The sequence below is a fragment of the Typopeltis vanoorti genome, chromosome 2 (genome assembly GCF_054136105.1).
Source record: "Typopeltis vanoorti isolate ZY-2024b chromosome 2, IOZ_Tvanoo_1.0, whole genome shotgun sequence".
NCBI classification, from domain to species: domain Eukaryota; kingdom Metazoa; phylum Arthropoda; class Arachnida; order Uropygi; family Thelyphonidae; genus Typopeltis; species Typopeltis vanoorti.
The window spans coordinates 36872511-36891056 of record NC_143550.1 but is presented as its reverse complement, the minus strand read 5'-3'; the positions used below and the strand labels follow the sequence as shown (position 1 = coordinate 36891056).

General features: G+C 35.7%; 1 protein-coding gene across 8 annotated transcripts in view; it reads left to right on the top strand.

Moving 5' to 3' along the window:
* Nucleotides 1–18546, top strand: part of LOC150108925 (myocardin-like) — a 456675-nt gene that overhangs the window by 296847 nt on the left and 141282 nt on the right. For 7 of the 8 annotated variants that reach the window (XM_090411030.1, XM_090410986.1, XM_090411004.1 and 4 more), the window contains 2 exons: nucleotides 10929–11183; nucleotides 11367–11432. In XM_090411030.1, coding sequence (XP_090267156.1) covers nucleotides 11042–11183; nucleotides 11367–11432 — 208 coding nt within the window. In that variant the 5' untranslated portion in view covers nucleotides 10929–11041. Of the gene's footprint in view, nucleotides 1–426; nucleotides 498–10928; nucleotides 11184–11366; nucleotides 11433–18546 lie in introns of all 8 variants that reach the window. The other variant, XM_090411021.1, reaches the window with a different exon arrangement.

The following is an 18546-nucleotide window of genomic DNA, read 5'->3' as shown; positions in this document are numbered from 1 at the left end:
AAAACACACTTGTTGAAGTAATTATTTCTAATTAATAACTCTCAGATTTTAGGAAAAGACAATGTATTAATTAAATAGTTTAAATTAAATTTAATTAATTAAAAACATTTACTTCCTATATTTTGGTAATGTTATATTACCATCTTTAGAGATCACAAAATAATGATATGTGCATGCAGGCACTAACACTAAACAAATGTGCCTGAAGAAAGCAAACTGAAGTTGGTCCTAGAAAGTTGCTTTCTTCAGCCACATTTGCTTAGTGTTAGTGCCTGTGTGTGCATATCATTATTTTGTGATCTCTGAAGATGTAACATTACCAAAATATAGGAAGTATTAATTAAAGTTTTTAATCAATATTCTGGTTAAATTCAGTTATGTATTACCAACATATAAGTTTATCTACAAGCATTACTTGTAATTTAGAAAATAATGCTCAACATTTCGAGGTCATCATCATCAGGAAAACATACATATGTACAGGACACTACACAAAAGTAAGTAAAATCTAAATGCTTTGTTAATGATCATTTACCCTAGCCTGAGCTCTAGTGAGAAAAAAAACCTTAAAATAAAAATATTACTAAATAAAATATATACAAAATTAAAAATTAATTCACAAAATAAAATGAACTTTTTTACATATCAGTATAATAATATACAGATGATTAAAAAAAAGTTTTATAGCAGAACTACATTAAACAATTTCTATAGTCCTCTCATATAAAGGTTTTCTTCTGTTTAGGGTGTTCTGGATGCTATATGGGTTGAAGATGGAACCTCCAGATTCTTGGAATTGTTAATCCATCATTCTTATTTAGATTCAGATAATGTTTCAGCATCTCACTGGCTTCTTTGAACTTTCTTTCAAACTAGGTTTTGGTGCAGTGTAGGGACTTGGTGCTTTTCCAGTTGATTCTGTGACATGTTTTAAGTGCATGGTCTGACAGGCCTGTTTTACCATAGCGGAGGAATTTAATGTGACATTTATGTTCATCTTTTCTTGTCGGGATGGTGCAGCCTGATTTCCCTCTGTGTGGTCAGGGCCGGCCTTCTCTATAAAGGGGCCTGGGTGCAAGAAGCCTTTTGGGGCCCTAAAATATTTTTCAAAGGTAAAAATTAAAGGATTCGAAATAAATGTATTGTAAAACCTCTTACCTGCAAATGATTTTGGCACAGGAAATCAAAAAAAAACACATTTGAAATATAACAGATTAACATAACATTTACTGAACACAAAACAAAAGAATTAAATAATTAAAATAAATAAATATTTAACACAAACAAAAGTAACCTGGCTCACCAACTAGCGCGCAAAAACTATTTACAATTAATTATTGTTTAAAGTAATTAAAAAAATTAAAAATTAAAAAAACAAGGAAACTGATCTCTAGGCAGGAAATAGCAATTGCAAGATATGCGGGGATTTTACAAAAAAAACTGAAAACTTTAGTTTCCGAAAATCAATGTAAAGGAAATTCTAATAAGTTAAACATATTAATTGACAATAAATACTTCCAGTCCATATTTTAATCATTTACGATTTAATAAAATCCAAATCCAAATACACTTTAGAAAACAGATACGTTCTTTACGAAACATGAAAAGATATATCAAATGATGGTAAAGGAGTCACACCGCTTCTGGATGCCTGACGAATAATGCAACAACTGAACTGGACAAAACTTGTACATCAGTATATCATGGAGATATATCGATGGCTTGGAAATAGGATGTTTGTTTCTAATTTTCTTGTTACTTATTATTATGAAACACTTGGTAGAGTTTAAGTAATTATTGCATTTTTATTTGGTATAGCTGTACTTAATGAAATTGTATTATATTAAGTTAAAATATGTGTCAGCGAAGATGTTTGAAATGTATTTTTTTATTTAATTATTTTTTAAGATGAGCCCTGGGTTGCATGCTGGAAAAAAATCATTGGCATGCCACGTTTGGCAGGCATGTTAAGGGTTGTCCACCCCTGCTCTATACTAAGTATATACAAAGAATATAATAAATATTTTTTCAACAGTTTCGATAACGAGCCAAATGATATAAATGTGTAACAGATTAGAAAAAACTAATGATGAATCAGGCATTTTAGGGTAAAAACGAAATCATCTTTGTTAATTTTTATACACTGCATAAATGTCAAAAGGGTTAAGCAAAAACCCTAATATAACAGAGAAACAGAGATATTATTTTAATTTTGCAGAAGGTTTGAAGGTTGCCTTAGCACTTGTTGTTCTGCCTCTTCACTGCATGCCGTTTAATTAGTGATGGCCTTGGGCCAGCTATCTCTGATTGGCTACCAGTGGAGATTGAACTGCCCACTCAGTCTCCAAAAATTAGATATGGCTAAACGGCCTTGCCTACTCCCTTATAAAGGGAGTAGGCAAGGAACAAAAAGGCATTAGCTTATTTTTTTAATTTTTTTTATGTAGTGTTCTATCTATTTTTTTTTCAGATATGCACCTAATATATGATATGGCTTTGGAATACCATAGCCATATAGCATTGCTTTTAATGGTATTTTTGTGGAGGATCTTGTGAACTGTTTTTTTAAACGTTTGGCTAATAATCTCGTATTCTTTGTTCAGTGGGTGCCCATTGGAGCAAATTATTAGGGCTCTATGTTTGAGGGTGCTAATGACTCCTAGTTTTTGTGTTGGATGGTGGTATGAGTTTTTTATATATGTATTGGCCTGTGTGTGTAGGTTTGCAGTAGACTATGAAGGAATGGTAGCCTGAGGGAAAACATGTGACAAGTGTGTCTAGAAAAAGGAAGAGAGTTATTGTTTTCATTCTCAGTGGTACATGGATGTGTTTTCATTGTTTGTTCACATGACTTAGGAATGTATTTAATTCCTACATTAATCTTTAATATATTTACAATTAGTGCGATGGAGAATTTTTCGGCAAATGGATTTTTTTTTTAAATTATGGTTGTTATTATTATTATTATTATTATTTCGGGCTACTCCAGGAAGTCTTTAGACTCATCGACGGAGGCCCTAAACATCATGTCCACACAACTATTCAACATTCTCACACTATCTATCATGCCTTGCCTTGAACTCGCTCACTGTCATAGCACCCACAACAGACTCTGGCAGCTTATTCCACTCATTTACCACTCTAAAAGTAAAGAACCCAGCTCTAACACCCCTGCTAACCACACTCCTGCCCAGCTTCCATAGGTGTCCCCTAGTTCTCCCACCACCAGTCCTGATCTCAAAAATATCCTCCGAATTAATCCTATAGAATCCTTTTAGCAATTTGAATGTCTCAATCATATCTCCCCTTTTCCGCCTATCAACTAGTTTCTGCAACCCACAAATCTTCAACCTGCTCCCATATGGTTCATTCCATAGACCTGCTATCATCTTAGTCACTCGCCTCTGGATCCTCTCCACCTCCTCCCCATCAAGAAGGAACCGAGGTAACCAAATCTGGGCACAGTAGTCGAGATGAGGTCTTATCAGGGCTCGGTACAGAGGTACAATAACTTGCTTGTCTCTGCTTGTCAAGGTATTTTTCAACAACCAAGTGAGTTGATGAGCTGATTTAGTTACTTTTGCAGTGTGCCCCCTAAACTTCATCTCCCTATCCACCAACACTCCCAAGTCCCTGGCCTCATCAATCTCTTGGAGTACAGTTCCACCAATGTGGTATACTGCTGCCAATCTTTTCACCCCAAAATGCATAACCTTACATTTTGTCACATTAAATTGACATCCATTCTCCTTAGCCCAGAACTCCAATCTATCTAAGTCATCCTGCAAGACTTTGACATCTTCTGCATTCACTATCGCCCTACCCAACTTTGCATCATCAGCGAACAAATGAACAGTTCCTCTCAGATTCTTCCCTATATCATTAATGAACAGATTAAAGCAGTGGCCCAAGAGCAGAACCCTGCGGCACACCACTAGTCACAGTCCGTCTTTTGGACTCTACTCCTGAATAAACTACTCTTTGATATCTCTCCATCAACCACCCACCTATCCATCTCACCAACCCTATATCCATTCCCATATGTTGTAGTTTACGGATTAGAATTCCATGTGGTATCCTGCCAAATGCTTTTGCCAGGTCCAGCAGTATCACTGTAAACCCATTTCCCTTATCCAGTTCTGCCGTCACCTTGTTATAAAACTTGAGCAAGTTACTGAGGCATGATCTACCCTTCACAAAGCCATGCTTTCCCCTGTACAGTATCTCATTTTCATCAATCCATTCCTGTATTTTTCCCTTGACTACTTTCTCCAAGACCTTGACAACGACTCCTGATATGCTGATCGGTCGGTAATTTGCCACCATAGTCTTGGATCCTCCTTTATGCAGTGAAACTATTTTCCCCTCTTTCCATGCCTTCGGGACCAAACCAGACCTGAGACTCAGATTAAACAACATGGTCAAGGGCACTGATAATTCTTTAGCCGCTTCACGCAAGACCCGTGCCGGTATACCATCCAATCCCACAGATGTATTCTCATTAAGGTTCTGTAATAGACTATTCACCTCCACTTCATTCATCACAATTCCCGTATAAACTAATGGTTCCTTCATTTTTTCAGTGTCACCACCTGGATGATATACTTTTGCAAAGTGCGCGCTCAGTAACTCCAATATATCGACTGGTTCAGTGACCTCCTTACCATCGTTATTCCTTAAAATCATTTTGCCATGTACCGTTTTTTTCTTGCTTGCAGCATATTGAAAGAACTGTTTGGGATTCTCTTTTGCTTGCATAGCTAGTTTCCTTTCATAATCGGCTTTTGCTGTTTTTACCACACTCGTTACCCTTCTGGCCTGCACTTTATACCATTCGTGTGCCTGCAGGTCACCCCTTTCTTTAATTTCCCTCCACAGTTGTTTCTTTTTTTGCAGCTCGAGCTTAATGGTGTTATTCATCCATTTAACCCCTGCTTGTTTTACTATTCGGACCTTAGGTATACAATCAGCCATAATTTCCTGTATGTTATATAGATTAAAAAAAAAAAAAAAAAAAAAAAAAACCTACAGGTACATATTTTGACACTTTCAAATTAAAAGCTTTTTTGCACAACCTAAATTCAAAACAGGTTACCGGTTACTATGTACATTAGCTGTAAGAAATCCTTATCAAAGAAAATAACTGAAATAATGAATGCAAATAAATACAGAAATTATCTGATAAAATCATAAAGGAGTTTCATTTTGTACTTCAGCATGGATCTGAGAAACCACGGATGCTGAATCATAGTATCAGTTGGTTTGTTGATCAAGCATATGTGCTGCTACAGTGAATTACCAAGTAGTCCTGATAAATAACAGATTAATGTGGAAAAAAAATTGTTGATATGATGTCTTATAGTAATAATGTAGACATAATCATGTAGTACTGACCATAGAATATTGTTCCAACATCTTGTTGTGCTTCTAAGAGCTCTAAAAATACTGGATTCTATACAGAATAGGGCAGTTAGTGATTAATGACCCCACTCTTCACTAATACTCTTCACACACACACACACACACACACACACACACACACACACACACACACACACACACACACACACACACACACACACACACACACACACACACAGGTATCTCTGCTGCTTGCATCTTCTATAAATCCTATGGCCACCATCTGAATGCATGCAGCAGCTAATCAATAATCTCTCATGGTCTATTTCCATACCCATAGAGCAGATTTTTCCTCCTGTGGTGTGAGACCTTGTGCAGCAAGTCTGCTGACTCTCGTAGAGGTTTGTTAATAATAATCACGTTGTTATATGCAAACAAAAAGTTTGGAAAATTTGACCATAAAAGAAATACCTACCCTTACTCCAAGTTTCCACCTTTCCTTTGGGAATGTATACAGCAATCCCAGAAACTTTTCCACGATTCCATTCATCCCTGGAAGTTCTCAAGTGTAACTGTTGAGCACCTCCTTGATTCTGCCTGGATCTCCTCAATTGTGTCAAAATTATGTCCTTTCAGCTGGAATTTCATCTTGGGAAAAGAAAGTCACATCGGGTGAGGTTAGGTGAATGACAAGGGGGGGGGGGGATTTAGAATACCTGTCCTGTTTTTGGAAACCAGGAACTGTCAAACAATGAGCAATATCTGGGCAGCACGGCATCTCATATCTCATTTTCAAAACACCCAACAAAATATATTGAATAGTTCTGTACAACAGTCCTACAATCTCACAAACATTGTGAATAGATCGCCTATGATAAGCAACGTTAGTCTCGTGCACTTTTATGATATTTTATCTACTTGTCAATGTTCGTCCAGAATGCTCACTGTCCTTGAAGTCTTTGTACTACAAACATTTTTTTTTTGCTTTTGGCTCATAGCATTATCACCAAACACTTCCTTATGCATTCAGTTCTCGTAGACAGGCTTATACGTTGGTTATGCATTATTAAAACACTTAAGGAATAGAACAACGTAGTTAAGGATATAAATTAAATTAAACTTTAATAAATATTTTCCGATATTTCGGCAACGTCACATTGCCATTTTCTAAAGGAACTTACAAAAAGTTACGTGCACGTAGGCACTACAACACAGAAACTGGGAATGAAGAGATGAAGCTATCGTTCTCCTGACAGTCCTGATGGTGCCCTCCAGCGGGCTAAGTAGGTGTTCTTGGCCGTTGGGCTGAAGGTCTGCAGATGTAGGCCTCCCAAATTTGGGGCAGTCGCATACAACCAAATTTGTTGAGGTTTGGAGAATTTCTTAGGGCTGAGGCTGATTCCATAAAGAGTCTTTCAAATTTGTATTTGCTACGGTGTATCCCTGTAGCTTTCTTCCACCGTATTCTGTGGCGTGTATCCAGAGCATGGTCCGCAAGCCCAGAATGACTGTATTTGTGAAAACGGATGTAGTCCTTGTGTTCTGAAATTCTGATATTCGCTGTCCTGCCTGTTTGGCCAAAGTAAGACGGTTTACAACTGCAAGGGACCTGGTAAACACCAGGTAGGTCTGGGGGAAGTGGTTGGTCTTTAGTGGAGCGGATAAGGGATGCCAATATTCTGTAAGGTTTGTAACAGGAGGTCAGGTCACGTTTTTTTAAGATTTTGGTAATCTTTTCCGAGGTGCCTCGGATGTAGGGAATGGTGATGGATTTAGAGTAATCCTTGTTGTGGGGGGGGGGATCTGTGGTTTGTAGGTTCTAATATTTTTTGGATTTTTTGGGGGGGGGTAGCCATTGGCTGAGAAAGTGTTGAGGATGTGATTTAGTTCTGTGTTTAGGGCCAAGTCGTTTGAACAGATTAGCTTAGCCCTGTTGTATAGTGTATCACTACTCCATATTGTTGTGAGGGGGAGGGGATTGTTGGTGAATGTATCTGTCTGTATGGGTGGGTTTTCTGTAAACTGAGAAAACCAAGGATCCATTAGGCTGGCGGGTGACTAGTAGGCCAAGAACATCTACTTAGCCCGCTAGAGGGCACCATCAGGACTGTTAGGAGAACAATAGCTTCATCTCTTCATTCCCAGTTTCTGTGTTGTAGTGCCTATGTGCACGTAACTTTTTTGTAAGTTCCTTTAGAAAATGGCAATGTGACGTTGCCGAAATATCGGAAAATATTTATTAAAGTTTAATTTAATTTATATCCTTAACTACATTGTTCTATTCCTTAAGTGTTTTAATTATGCATTCAGTAGGATTCTGCAGCAGTTTTTGAGGTCGAAGCAAAATTTGATGCAGATTTTTTGCTCATTAAAATCTGCCATTTCAGTTAGATAAGCAAATTACTAAAACGCGATCTCACAAAAACACATGTAACCCAAGAATACAGGCTCTCAGCTTACCTGCTGTTAGCATACTGATTCACAAAGAGTACTGCTCACCCCTTACAGTATTGGAATGCCATACTATAACTGGTTTCTTTATGCTAACACCTGGTAGCACCTTATACATTAATCATTCCCAAATATGTGTGATAAGTTCACTTGGAAATATGGAAAGAGAGAAAAAAATTTGTCTTTTGAAGAGAGAGAAACAGAAAAAGAATAAAAAAAATAGCACTTACTGAGCACCCTAAAAACTGAAATAGCTATTGTTATTTCAGATTTTAGGATGAGTCTATGCAGTGATGCCTTGGGCTTTGCACTTAGTTGTCATTTCTGTTTAATATAATATTTTTCGTTTTTAAGTTCATATAGTACTAACTGTGCAGCTTCTTATCAGCAAAGTCATCAAGATATCATGGCATTTGACCTTGAATTGAAAGGACCTGGGTTAAAATCCAATCTAGGACATAATGACTTTTTAACTGAAGGCAAGTATCTGGTCTCGTAGTGAAGCAGTGAGTAGCCCTCCCAGAAACTCAAGTTTTCAAAAAAAAAAAAAAAAAAAAAAAAAAAAAAAAAAAAGGCAAACTAGTCAGAATACAGTACAGTAGACTCGCAGCTTCTTTTAGTTGATGTTTTAGCCATAATTCAAATTAACTAAATCCACCACTGTGCACTAAGTTTTATTAATATAAAGTTAATTAACAGGTATTTGAACAACCTGCATCACGTTATATTTTGCTTTCTCAATCAGAAATTAAACATGATAAAATCAGAGGTATTCATTTGTTTGATCACAATATTTTAACTTTTTTGAAGAAGAAGGGCTTGACAAGTAAAAATATCTATTCTGTTCTATTCTAAGGCTGATAAGTGCAAAAATGCAGATACTTTCCAGCAAGTTAGGAATAATATAAATTCTGCAAAGAGGAAATCCAAGATACTCGGTTTCGACAATATGTGTCAAATGGCTATATACTTTAAGAAAAAAAAATTTCTGCTCTGCCATCTTGATGATTACAGTGGCTAATTTTCTGAAATGGAGCACTCTGTTGGCTTTGATTGAAATCATTATTATCAGGGCTCAATAAATTGTGTAAAATCCTACTTGCCATGGAAAAAAAATGTACTTGCTCAAGATCTTCCACATTTTTTAATGATGTCCCAATAAGTCAATAGAAGTTCCATAGTGGTGCTGTATTGTTGTTTATAGAACATTTCCTTTTTTGTGAGAACCATTCCAAAAATGAGAGGTCAATGAATAATAAGAATAGGAAGAAATGTAAAAACAACATTGATTTTTTTGGAAAATATAATTTATTACATTAATTTTTGTTACTAGAATAGCATCTTATGAGGGTAGTCTGAAAAGTTCTCGGTCTCAACCAGGAGAAAAAAACCTTGCCACCTCCATGAGATCAGCCAGCTAGGCTACAGTCCTCTAATCACAATGAGAATTGAACTCAAGTATTTTCCAGTCAAAGAGATTTGCAGTGTACCAACAGGTTTTCCGAGTTGTTCTATAGAGCAGAGATGTCACTCCATTTTAGCATAGTAAACCCTCGATTTAACGGACTTTTTAACAGGCAAAATTTCTGATCCGTATGTCACGTGAAAATTAACACCCTGTTAATTTTACAATGCTTTTAACCAAGATTTGCTTATAATTAAATTAACAGGTTATTTTTTGTTATTAATTTCCTGTTATTTTTAACAAATTTTGGTGAATAGGCCATCATATATTGGAAAAACACTGTAGTAATTTAGCCAACATAAATGAGTCACTGCTCATAAAACATGTTCATTGAATGATTAGCACATGATCACACCAATCGCGCTGTAATTGGTTTTATTTGTCGTGGTGTGACTTTCTGCAGCAATTTTAATGTGAGCTAGCTGATGTTCTGACATACGCTAAGCTAATCCCAATGGTATTTGTTTACTCCTGGTGAATGGTTTATGCATGTACGCATTTTATAGACCTATTCAATATACATTTAAAATTAGATATGTATAAATGGTAAAACACATCTTTGTAACCCTAACCTTAAAATATGGACAAATGGAAAAGTTACATAAGTAAAAAACATGTAAATTAGCTAATTTGTCAATTTTTTAACATATGCCTTCGCAAAATCTACTTTATTATATAACAGACTTTCGGATTTAATGGACACCCCTCACCTGAATTAGTTCGTTATATCGAGGTTTTACTGTATTTCATCTTTTATTTGTCTTATAGTTTTGATTTACTCGCACATGACATTTAAATTATGAAGTGAAAGAAAACAAACTGTTTAAAAAGAACAGGGTTTATTATTATGTTTAATTTTAATCCCATGCATTTAAAAAAAAATAAGATAAAGTATGCCAGCCTGGTTAGCTAAGTGGTAATGTATCTGCTCTCACAAACAATTTGCAGGTTTGAATCCCACCACAGGTATGAACGTTTGTAATTGTCTTCAGGTGGGAGATGACTTTCATCACCCAGTGATTCCCCCCCCCACCCCCCCCCCCCCAAAAAAAAACTACAAAAAATAAATAACATAATCAAAACAATTCCTAAACCTACTCACAGTACTCAAGAGATTACATACGTATTACACACAAATTACAATAGCTTTATAACCTTTCATGGATGACACACACATGCACACACAGCTTCAGTTTGACATTATTCCAGAGCAGTAGGTACTAGAAATTATTTAATTGTTATGTTGGCTTTGGACCAGTTCTCCAGATCTTGTTTACATGTGGACTGTTAAAAGACGTTACTTCAAAGATCTCTTTCAGTCTAATTTTTATTTATTAAGAGCGGTTTTCATTGTTTTCTTATCATTGAAATGAGACTGTAGGAAATGACTGTGTCTTTTAGGGAGAATCAAAATCATTGTTAGTCATTACCCTTTTTTTTTAATTGAAGAAATGACAATTTGTTATATGATTTATTTCTAAAGTTTATATTATATTTTTTCTAAAGTTTAAAATTAAATTATTTTAAATATTTACATATTTTATGTTTATTAAAAATTTTATGCATCTCACATAATTGATTACTTATAAATATTAGTTACTATATTTGGTTAAATTGGATACCTTTTACTTTTTTTTGTTCATGATTTTAGCAACTGGAGATAACCAAGTGTATTGGGGAATTCAGTTAGACCAAGATTTATTAGAGACTATTATTGGCATATATCCAGAGTGGTTCAAAGATTATAATTTAAACATAACTAATATGGCAGATGGAAATTCTGAAATAAAAACAGAGGAAGGCAAAATTATTGTTCCATTGATATCTTCTGGAGATGGCCGTACACCAGTAAAAGCTGAAGTGGATGATGCTTCTCTGCAGAAAACCATGGATCGAAATAAAGAATGTAAGATGATTAGCAGTAAAACAAATTCCTCTCTCTCTGTCTTGTATGTCTGAAATATGGAGTTTTTAATTTCTTTTAGTTTACTTTTTCATATTATCAGAATATATGTGCAGTAGAAATTTTTTTTGTGTGTGCTTAAATTTATACTGCTTTGATTCCTAATGCTTTTTTTCTTTTTTCCAGCACTGAAAGTTAAATTGATGCTTCGTAGACCATTGAATCAGCTTGTAGATCAAGGAATAATGCCATGTAAGTGTTGTATAAGTTTTATGTTATTTTTATTTTATTTTATTTTATTTTTTCCCTATCTAGAAGTTTTAAAATCTTGTTTTTCATAGCTCATAAACCTTTGTATTATGACTTGCTTTTTTTAATTAATACTGTATTCAGTTGTAAACTTGCTTTAGAACTGCGGTTACTCATTTATGGGAAATAAAAATTTTCAGCAAATTAATTCTGTGAACTTATTAAACTAGACATTTCATAAATTCAGATCACATCACTTCAGTAATTATTATTATTACTACTATTACTAAGCCTCATTCCATGCTAAGCATCATGAGAAGTTCACTCTAGATGTCTTTGTTCTTGTTACACCTCACATTGAATTCATCATTGTCACACCTTCCTGTCTAGTAGTTAGTAATAAATTATTCTCGATATTATCTCCTGAGTTGTTTAATGCTATAGGATATATTTCTGTGGATTGAATCAAGAGAAGTTTTGCATTCACATGTGACAAATGTATACGAAAATTTATATTTTTATATACTTTTTTTTTACTATTTTACATACTTTATTTTAAAATTATTAATGAAATAAATAAAACTGTTATTGATATTTCAGAATGCTTTCTCTCGCCAGAGAAAGCAAATGCCTTATCCAAGTTCCTGAGTTTACTATTTTGCCTAATTCTCTTATGGATTTTTTTTTCTTGGCAATAGCTAGAAACCTATGTAATATTCTTTCATACGTGGTTGACCACCCTCATTTCAAAGCGGCACAAATTCTTTTTAAGTCTAAGACTCTACCTTCAAATTTGTCTTCTCCAGAATGTAAAGTATTACTCTCACTGAAAATTAATACAAAATTTATTATCACAAAGACTAATAAAGGAAAAGCTGTTGTGGTTCAAGATAGGAAAGAATACCATAGGAAAGTTACTTACTGGACCACACTACTTATTGTATCCTTTCTGATGATTTGACTTCTAGCCAAATAAATAAATTGGGATGGGGATCCTCATCAATAGGTGTCTGCTGTTGTAACAATGATGAAACCAAAAAAAGCTAAATACCTATTATAGTTACCTTTCTAGATTGTATGGACTTCCTAAAGTCCACAAAGTAAATCTTCTATTAAACCTATTGTCAACTAGATTGGTATACCGTGCTATAAAATCACAAAACACATTTCTAATTTATTCTCTGCCTTCACTGGTAAAACTTTGTCTTTTATTAAGAACAGTTTACACTTTAAAGAAAAATTCAGAATATTGCCTTTTCTCTGGTGAGCTCTTAATTAGCTTATATATATTGTCATATTCACAAATGTTACACTAGATGAAATATTAGAATTCCTCTGACAAGATTTTCTTGCATATATTCTTTGTCTATTGGATTTTATCATCCATTCTGGCTGACCAGTGGTGTACTGCAGGGCTCTATACTTGGGTCCTCTTTGATTTGTATATCAGTGATATAGGAAATGATTTGGCAGGAAATATTCAGTTGTTTGCTGACAATGCTAAACTGGAAAGAGCAATGATAAATGAAGGTGATGTAGATATCCTGCAGGAAGACTTGAACAGACTAGCAATATGGGCAGAGTTAAATGATTGCCAGTTTAATGTGGCCAAGCTTAAGGTAATGCACTTTGGAAAGATATCAGAAGCTGTGTACTATATTGATGGAACTAGGAAACTACGAGGCCAGGGATTTGGGTGTTATTGTGGACAGAGAGTTGAAGTTTGAGGATATTTTACAAAGGTAACCAAAACAGCACATCAGATTATGTGGTTGTTGAAGAACACAGTAACAAGCAGGATAGAGAGAGAGAGAGAGAGAGAGAGAGAGAGAAATTATTGTTCCCTATATAAGGCTTTAATAAGACCATATCTGAATTGCACAGATCTGGAATCCAGGATTCTGTGGGGATGAAGAAATTGCTGGAGAGGATCCAGAGGTGATTGATAAAGATTGTGGCAGTTCTGTGGAATGCCCCATGTGAGAATAGATTGATGGTCTGTCAGCTTCAAAAATTACCCAATAGGCAAAAAAGACAGACATGATAAAAGCATTTAAGTTATTAATGGTGTTTTATAGGATTGACACTCAAGACTTTTTTCATTACATGGCAAGAAGGGAGAGAATAAGGGAATCACCATTGGAAGCTGTGTGAGAGTCTGGTTAGGACTGGATTTTTTGCTTGGAGGGTGGTGAATCGGTAGAATGGATTGCCAGAGGTGGGTGCTAAATCACTGAATGAGTTTAAGGAGGGGGGGAGGATTTCGTTAATGATGGCTAGCTTGTGAATAATGGATCTTGCATGATGAGTCTTCTGACTCCGTGGAAATACCTGTATAATAATAATAATAATGATTTTTACCAGTAAGTTGAGTGTGTACTACCATATGTAGAATTATTGAATTGGATTTTAACGGTATTGATGTGAACACAGATTGTTAAGAAAATAACTATTTATTAACTTAAAAGCTAATATTTCGCTGGTATTATATCCAGCATCTTCAGAGCACACAAACAAAGTTGGTTACAATAGCGAAACAACCACAATCCAGTGTAACAGTGGGGCTAGCATAAGTAATTGTGGCGTGCAACACAAGACTAAAGTCCTAATTAGGCATCATCTAAGTTATTAAAAAAAAAAATAAATAAATAAATAAATAAATAAACAGTAGTCCAAAGTTTTGAAAAAATAGTAGTCCAAAGTTTCGAATAAAAAAATATTAATTTGGTCTTAGGATGACCGTCTCCCAAATCTTTGGTAGATTTATACAGCCATACTTGTTAAGGTTTGGAGTATGTTTTAAGGCTTCTGTTGATTCCAGAAACAACCTTTCTGACTTGGAGAAGCTTCTGTGCAGTACTTTACTTTTGTTTTTTTCCAATTGATCCTGTGTGCTGGGGTATCCAAAGCATGGTCTGCCAGACCTGACTTGCCATAGCGAAAGTGCCGGATATATTTTTTGTGTTCACTGAGGTGGATGTCCACAGTTCTTCCTATCTGTCCGTAGTAGGCTCGATGACATGAACAGGGCACTTCATAGACTCCTGGATGTGATAAAGGAGTGAATCTGTCCTTATGTGAAATTGGCAACTCTCGTCCATTCACCTAAGGTTTAAATATGGTGTGCAGTTGGTGCTTGTTAAGCACCCTAGATATCTTTTCAGATGTACCTTTAATGTATGGGATGGTGATAGTTTTGTTGTAGTGTTCTGTGGTGGATAGTGGGGGAGATTTCTGGGTGGCATTTAGTATTTTATCTATCTTATGGGGATTATAGCCATTGGTCAGGAAGGTGTGATGCAGGTGAGAAAGTTCAGCAGTGAGAGCAATGGCATTGGAACAGATTGCTCTAGCTCTATGGGTTAGTGTTTTTAAGATACCATATTGTTGAGAAGGGTGATGGTGTGATTGTTTATGTAAATATCTCTCTGTATGTGTGGGTTTCTATAAACCGAGAATGATAAGGAACCTTCTGGAAGATATGATCAGTGTTTCCAGGAAGGGCAGGTAGTCGTTGTCTTCTAGTTCTACTGTAAAGTGGATTTTAGACTAAAAATGTATTCAATGTGTCTGGGCCATGTGGCCAATTAGCAAACACATCATCAACATAACATAACATAGCCAGAGACTAGGTTTGAGAGTGGCTGTGTTGATAGCTAGCTTTTCCAGATGTTCTATGTAAAAGTTGGCTAATGGGGGAGAAAGGGGGGGGGATCCCATAGCTGTCCTAATTGTTTGTATATTTTCCACTTCCATGTAAAATAACCTGCCTCTACTGTGAATTTAAATAGCTGAAATATATCAGAGGGAAATGCGAATTTAGTAAGTTAAGAGTTTCAGTCAGTGGTACATTCATGAATAATAAGGTGATATCAAAACTCATCATTAAATCTGAACTATTTAAGGTGTGGTTTTCTAAAATACTTTTTAGGTGGGTAGAATTTTTAACAAAAGAGGGAGAATTGTTCGTGCAAGTGGCTAATAGTTTGGCTAAATGTTTAGCTAGTTTACATGTAGGACTGCTTATACTATCTACAATAGAGCTTAAAGGTGTACCTTGTTTGTGGATTTTTAGAGCTCCATATATCCTGGGTGTTTTAACAGGAAAGGGTTTGAGTTTGTTGACTGTTTCTTTTGGTCAGGAAGTGACTTTGTTCAATAACTTGCACACCTCATTCTTTTGTGAGTTGGTGAGATATCTATCTATAATTTGATATGTTGACTGGTCTTGGAGAAATGCGTGCATTTTACTTTCATATTCTGTTGTATCCATTACTACCATTGCGTTTTCTTTGTCTGATTTGGTTATTGTAATGTGGTTACTATTGCGTAGCTCTTTTTAGAGCCATTATTTCTTTATGTGGGATATTATTTTTGGGAGGCTTAGAATGGATTAGGATATTGGCCATATCTAACCGAATGTTATTGGCTATTGCTGGAGGCAGGTCATATATCCCACTTTCAACGTAAGCCATTATTTTGGTTTTTGGAACTTCTTTAGGAGTAACAGCAAAATTGTGTCCCCGACTTAATACACTCTTGGCTTCTTTGGTTAAGGTTACTGATGATAAGTTCACAACGACGCCATCTTGATGTAATTGCGGTCGCTGCGTTGCTGGAGGATTTCAAATTTTTTCTAGTGTCAGTTTTTAACTTTGGCGAATTCTTTGTTCAGCACCAGAAACTGGCACCAGAAAAAAAATCTGAAAGATATCTAGGGTGCTTAACAGACACCAACTGCACACCGTATTTAAACCTTATGTGAAATTGGCAACTCTCATCCATTCACCTAAGGACAGATTCACTCCTTTATCACATCCAGGAGTCTATGAAGTGCCCTGTTCATGTCATCAAGCCTACTACGAACAGACAGGAAGAACTGTGGACATCCACCTCAGTGAACACAAAAAATATATGCGGCACTTTCGCTATGGCAAGTAGGGTCTGGCAGACCATAAGTAAAGTACTGCAAATAAGCTTCTACAAGTCAGAGAGGTTGTTTCTGGAATCAACAGAAGCCTTAAAACATACTCCAAACCTTAACAAGTATGGCTGTATAAATCTACCAAAGATTTGGGAGACAATCATCCTATGACCAAATTAATATTTATTTATTTTTATTTTTATTTATTTTTCTCAAAACTTTGGATTACTATTTTTTCGAAACTTTGGACAACTGTTTTTTTTTTTTTTAAATAACTTAGATGGCACGTAATTTGGACTTGAGTCTTGTGTTGCATGCTGCAGTTACTTATACTAGCCCCACTGTTACACCAGATTGTGTTGTCTCGCTATTGTAACAAACTTTATTTGTGTGCTCTGAAGATGCTGGATATAATACCGGCAAAATATTAGTTTTTAAGTTAATAAATAGTTATTTTCTTAACAATCTGTGTTCGCATCAATACTGTTAATATCCAATTCAACATGTGCGATGAACACATAAGCCTTTCCGCACGGTTCACTACCATATGTAGTCCTCTTTCTCTTACACCCACAAACTACTTTATGGAACAATTTGAACAGCAACTGCTCAGTAACATCCATCCTAAGTCCTCTTTATGGTATTGATATATGGATGACATTTTTGGGGGTATGGCAGGATTCCTTTTCTACCTTCAAGACTTCATTATAAAGATTAATACTATCATCATCATCAAATTCCTGCCATGTACCCTCAAGGGGTGTAGAGGATATGTTAGTACTACATGAAAAATTTACATTATTACTAAAATATAATAAGTTTAGTTTAATCCTTTATCCAAGTGTGAGCAAACAAAGTTGCGCCTGAAAGTATCCTCACGACTAGGGTAAGGTAGTACAACACCAAGGCAACTCATTGCAAAGGTGGTGAAAACTCTCCTCACTCCTATCTCAGTATCTCCCATAATGCAAAGCACATCTCCTTGCAGATATGTGTAATGCTATGTTAAGGCTTTACATCTTTACATCATTACTAACTTCCTATCTACAATTTTCCTCCAAATCAGTCTGTTACTTGTCAAGACTCTGTAACATTATCAGATCTTATATTTCTATCGTCTAAGGCACTTTGTACCGTATCAATCCACCTATATCTTGGTCTTCCTCTGGGTTGTTTTCCTGCCAGCCTGGCAGAGAACACTTGTTTTGCTAATCTTTCCTCGCCCATTCTGTTTAAGTGACCATACCACCTGAGATTAGCTCTGCTAGTGCATTCCTGGATGCCGACAATGTCAAGTTCGTTAGTAATATCCTCGTTTTTAATATGATATTGCCATTGATGATGCCATCTGTTCACCCCTCTAATCTTTCTCAGGACTCTCATATCTGCAGTCTCTAGTCTTTGGTTAAGTGTTTTACTTCTTTCCCGTTTTACTTGTTCAGCGCACAGTCTTTCACATCAACTTTTTGTTCACACATAAGTCTTCTTCTTGTCTTGTCTTTCTTTCTGTTTGCTGACTCGTTCCTGATTTCCTGCTAAATTTCTTCCTTTTCCGAGTCGTTGACTATGCCTTGTCATATAGGACCCTTAACTTGGCAGCGATGTACAGCGCTTTCTTTTTGAGATGATTCTACATGATACCTCTCACATGGCAACAGACCCAGGTAGAAGACTCAGAACCCAAGACGCTTCTCTTTAGACTTCTGACAACAAGTTGATGTGAAAGACTGTGCGCTGATCAGGTAAGGGGAGGTTTAGAAAACCTGAGACAAACGACGCTTCTCTTTCAATTCCCGACAATGAATCTTACATGATGGTGGACCCAGGTAAGAAAACCCTAATGGTCCTAAGGGTCCTTCTCTGCAATATTATTGCAGAGAAGATTATTTCTGTCAAATTTTAACATTTCTGAGTACGTTCTCCTAAACAAAAGACATGTAAAAATGAACATGATAGGCAACGAAGTCTCATATCATGAGAGATTTTACATCATTTTAACTGCATTTGAATCCATCAATCCATACTTGCTGAATATGCAGTCTCTGCTATATGCATGCATTAAATGCATGGGAAGAAGACTAATATCCTATACAAAATCTGTTTTCATTTAGAATTATTATATGAAGAAAAGTTGTTACTTCATTACCCCAGTTTGAATAGAAATGCAGGAATCAGTTATATCCCATTTGTGGA